At 28.3% G+C, this 4801-nt stretch overlaps 1 protein-coding gene across 2 annotated transcripts in view; it reads right to left on the bottom strand.

Annotated features, from left to right (window-relative positions):
• The window catches only part of LOC102677975 (protein timeless homolog), a 188384-nt gene extending 185548 nt beyond the window's left edge, over positions 1 to 2836 (bottom strand). For both annotated transcript variants that reach the window (XM_031509928.1, XM_006614689.2), the window contains exons 1-7: positions 2685 to 2836; positions 2129 to 2274; positions 1840 to 1993; positions 1576 to 1756; positions 1369 to 1500; positions 1189 to 1284; positions 888 to 1051 (exon numbers count right to left, since the gene is read on the bottom strand). In XM_031509928.1, coding sequence (XP_031365788.1) covers positions 888 to 1051; positions 1189 to 1284; positions 1369 to 1500; positions 1576 to 1756; positions 1840 to 1993; positions 2129 to 2222 — 821 coding nt within the window. In that variant the 5' untranslated portion in view covers positions 2223 to 2274; positions 2685 to 2836. The remainder of the gene's footprint in view (positions 1 to 887; positions 1052 to 1188; positions 1285 to 1368; positions 1501 to 1575; positions 1757 to 1839; positions 1994 to 2128; positions 2275 to 2684) is intronic.
• Between the last annotated feature and the right edge of the window lie 1965 nt (positions 2837 to 4801).

Raw genomic sequence — 4801 nt, forward strand, 5'->3', positions numbered from 1 at the left:
TATATTTCAAATTTTCTATCTTAACTCAAATTCAATTTTATATATGACTTTTGAAAATCTAATCAATAGGATAGAAGGCAGCTGTCACTAGCAGAAAGTTTGCTAAACGAGAAAGAGTATTTTCTACCTCTCGCATTTATTTTCGAGATCAAATCTTTACTTGAATTATCTCGAAATTTAAATTTTAAAGAAGTTAAAAATTAAAAATAATTATGTCGAAAACTTAACTATGTAAAATATTTAAATTGTATAAGATCTTTGAACAATTTATTCTACTACAAATTTTTTAAATCAACGATATATATAACTTTATATATAATTTTGTTGCTTCGACATTTTTATCTTTGTAATATTGAACATAAAATTCTATTTTGGATTATGTCATTTACGATACCAATGTTCATTGACCGATTCATAAAATGTAAAAGATCAATCTCTTTGATTCTTTTTCAAGTTGTAAAATGCTTTTCACGGGAAATAGAGCCAAGTAACAAAAAGACGTGAATAATGCACGACACAAGAATAAAACACGTGCACTTTCCAACAAGTGGATAAAAGCTTCTACTCAAATGGTGCATGAACTTATTTCAAAAACTAGTTCACATTTATTACATATATATTATCATTATAGAAATAAATTATATACTTTCTTAATAACATTACTTAAATTATACGATTGACTATTTATTACTATTATATTCACGACCTATTTATTTTTAAATCTTATGCTAATGTAAAAAAAAGTAAATAAATAAGTGAAATTTTTTTTATTTCTTTAATAGGATTTATTTTATTTTTTAGATATACGAAAAAGTAAAATACTTTTATTACACATAAATTAAAAAAAATAAAAATAAATAGATAAAGATAAAGCTGATTAAACTTACCTAGCACTTGCATACTTCCTCACTCTCTCCAATTTTTTTTCTTTTTCTTTAAGTCGAGCAGCTAAAAGTGTCGCTTCATCCTTTTCTTTTTCGGCGGTACTACGTTGCAAACCCGATTTTGCTAATTGACTCGCATTTTGATCACGAAGCATTAACGATATAATCTAACAACGTAACTTAATATAAAATATCATTGCAAATTCGTGGCAATGATTTATTTTAATTTAATTTAATTATTTCAACAAAAAACTAGTTTGAAATAATATAATATATAAAAACATTTATTTTATATATCACATACCTCTAAAACTTGTAAATGATATTGTTGTTCACTTCTATTACTAGCAATAAATAATAACAAATCAACAACTCCTGATGCATTGAGCGCAAATAAAACCTAATAAAAGTGAATATACAAAACCTAATAAATAGAGTATACAAAAATACATTCCTATGCAAGAAGACATATTCAATGTCATACCTCATCATGAATTGTAGCATCATTATCAACACGTTTTTCATTTTCATCAGGTGGAATTTGCAAAACGTTTCGAATAAAAATAAGAATTCGTTCAATAATCATTTCTTTTTCTTCCCCTCTGTCTATATTATCCTACAGGATCAAAATATGATATAGATTCTCTACTTCTAAACATGCATGTACAATGTACAAGTTAAAACAACTTACTAATTTAAGAATTTCACTTAAACGATTACTTAATATTGCCCATATACGATCATCAGTCAATGCTACTTTATATTCTTGTGTATATGAAATTAATTTTTGATATATAGTACGTTGCATTTTATCAGTTGGAATCTGTTCATTATATATTAATAATACTGGACTTGTTATATTAATAATTAACCTAATAAAATAGGAAATTTTTTTGTAATAGGATCAAAGAGAATATAGAATATTAAAATATATTTTGAGCAAGTTATTACTTGCCTTAATAATACATCCCAAAGTTGGAGTTTATCGGAATGATCAACAAAAATTTTTATGAGATCAGTTTGAAGTAATTTTGTTTGACCAAGAAATTGACGTACAACATGAGATTCATCATCTCTTCTTAAATATTTAATAAGATCCTTTATAACATCTATTATCAAATTAATAATTTTAAGAATGTTTTTTTGTATATTTAAAATATACAAAATATAATGAAAATTTATTCATTCAAAAACATTTAATACAAATACACAAAATATATGTATAAAAGTAAAAACTACTTTACCTAAACAATGTTTATCTAAATGATATTTAGATCCATCATAATAACCAAGTGCAGCACACGTAGCTGCAAGTTCAGTAGAAAGATAATCTGACATTATAATTTAATATAAATCTCTTTCTACTGAATTCTAAATATCATTACTAGAACACCTGTAATAAGCAATGGAACTGTCAAACCGCTATAGTTTTATTAAATATCAATGTAATAGCAAAAGTATAATAAAATAATTGTAATTCTAAATTATAAATGAATCTATGAGTTAGTATTCTATAAGTTAGTATTTGAAATTGAATACTTTCTATTAATATCAAATTTTATATATTATAAATTCTTTCTAAAGTCTATATGAAATTAATACAATATATTTTCCAGATTTATTAAAGATAAATAAAACATAAAGTACGGGCATGATTAAATAATAAAATTATCACAATTTAATTTATAAAGTCATTGTAATCATATAATACGCATGTGATCAACTAGCGTCATGGTAATTGAGGTTAATCTCGCTTTATAAGTAAAAATTATATAAAATAAAATGTGAATAAAACTATTATTAATACTCACGTATGTAGAAAAATTCTAAGTTGACGTAATAATCAGCATTTAACACTATCACTCAATATTCAACACTTAATAATCATAAAAATAACTATGCACAGCACAACGAAACGTCAAACGCAACAGGTGATGTAAAAAGCGCGGGAAAATGTCCGCTCTCTTATTATGAAATTGACCGATAGAGTGCTTTCGGTTTGTGAATCGAGAAATTAATAAATTTTTCTGTCACATTTTAATTATAAATTTTTTTAAAATGTAGTTTTTTGATATAGTATTCATTTTCAATAATAAAAGGGAAAAAATTATAAATAAAAGTAAAATATGCAATTTTAATAAAAAAAGGATGTAATTTTTTTAGAATCTTTTCTTAAGTATTTTTTTTAATTTTAATTTCTTTCTTTTTTCTTTTTTTTTTTTACTTTTTAATTATTTATTTTAATTATTAATTCCTACAATTCTTCAGCAATCAATTTATTATTATAAAATATATGTAAATCATTCTTTAAATTTCTTTTAATTGAGGAAAAAATGAATAAGAAATATATAACAATAAAATAAATAAATTTTCAAATTACATACAATTTTTATAATGATTCCATTTCTGTGTTTATTTAGTAAAAAATCTCTTACTTCTCTTCCTTACGACTTTAAAGTTACAATTTTTTTTTTAATGAGAAGTCCTTATAAAACATTTAATTAATTGCATGAAACGAACGATCGCTTTGAACTTGTAAACATTGGGGAAAGTACTTGAAACTTTCTGCGGACCTATCCGAAAGCGAAAAATTGAAAAATTTTCTCGTCTCTTTCGCGAAACGATCGACAAAAAAAGAACGAATCGTAGCTTCGTGGCCCTTCTGGAAAAATTATTTTTACCAACTTTGAAGCGTATCAAAGCATCGACCAGAATTCCCTTCGTAGCTTTTTCTTTCCTCCGCGTGGATAAGATGAAAGAAACACCAAAGAGACTCCATTATTTCGCTATAATACCGGGAATCGCGCTTCACGTCGAGCAATCTGCGATAGGTATTATCCACGAGCGAGGAAAATAAAGCCATAAATTCAATTTCGTTGGCCAGCTACACGAAAAAGAGTGTAAAGAAGACGTTCGTTCCCCCCCTCCGTGATGGGTACACACTGGTTAAAAGAAAACCGATACGAGAGATCGAAAGTGAGAGAGATTGCTAAAGAGATGGAAACACAAAGGGTGACAAGTATCTCGCGTGTTACGAGGAGAAAGAGAATAGAGTACAGAGTGGATAGTCGTATTTGATTACTGTGGAGCAAACACGCGGCGATCAATCAATATCATCGGTCTTATCTGGGTCAATAGGTTGTCGACCATTCGTTTGCAGTGTATCTAATTAACACTACGTCTTATTTGTTTATTCTGTTACATTTGTTCCCCATCGCCTTTGTCACTTTCCTTTGTCTTCGGCGTTCAAATCCAACAGCATGAGCAAACAATCCCTGATATACAGTTGTCAAGCTTTTGTTGTTTCGCATTCACGCTTCCATTCTCGTGCAAATGCTTTCGAATATTTAGAATGGCAATGGAAATCATACGGGATTACGCGAATAAATTCATTTTAGAAATTCTAACGACGCATAATCGTAGCGAAGTAATGGAAAAGAAGAAGAAAAAAAAGAAGAAACATTAGATTCTCGGCGCAAGGGACGCGCCATTGACTTGTTCGAAGGCAATCATCGTCTCATTTAAGCATATATATTTCATTAAACCACGATAAGATAGAGCAGCAGACTCCATATTCGAACTTAAGAGATGTTCCACAGGCTACTTCGCAGTTTACTATGGAAAATTATAAGTCTCCTTGCCGCGAGAGTTGGCAGTTAAATGTCGTGTGCATAATCTACTCGTTAACTAGTTAATTTAGTTAAGTTTCGTAAGTTTCCCCGTGCGTAAACATAACTGTCTAGGAAACGAGTGAGTTGGAAGCGGGAAATTTAGTCAAGCCGAAATAAAGCGATTGTGTTTCGGCGCTATGAGCTATAAGCGGCAAGAACTCTTTATGATTCTCAACAGTATGGAAGCGTCTGAATGTTCGTTACGTTGAAACTTGTTAGACAGAAAATGGCTATTAATATACGCTT

Source organism: Apis dorsata, unplaced genomic scaffold (genome assembly GCF_000469605.1).
Source record: "Apis dorsata unplaced genomic scaffold, Apis dorsata 1.3 scaffold_194, whole genome shotgun sequence".
NCBI classification, from domain to species: Eukaryota; Metazoa; Arthropoda; class Insecta; order Hymenoptera; family Apidae; genus Apis; species Apis dorsata.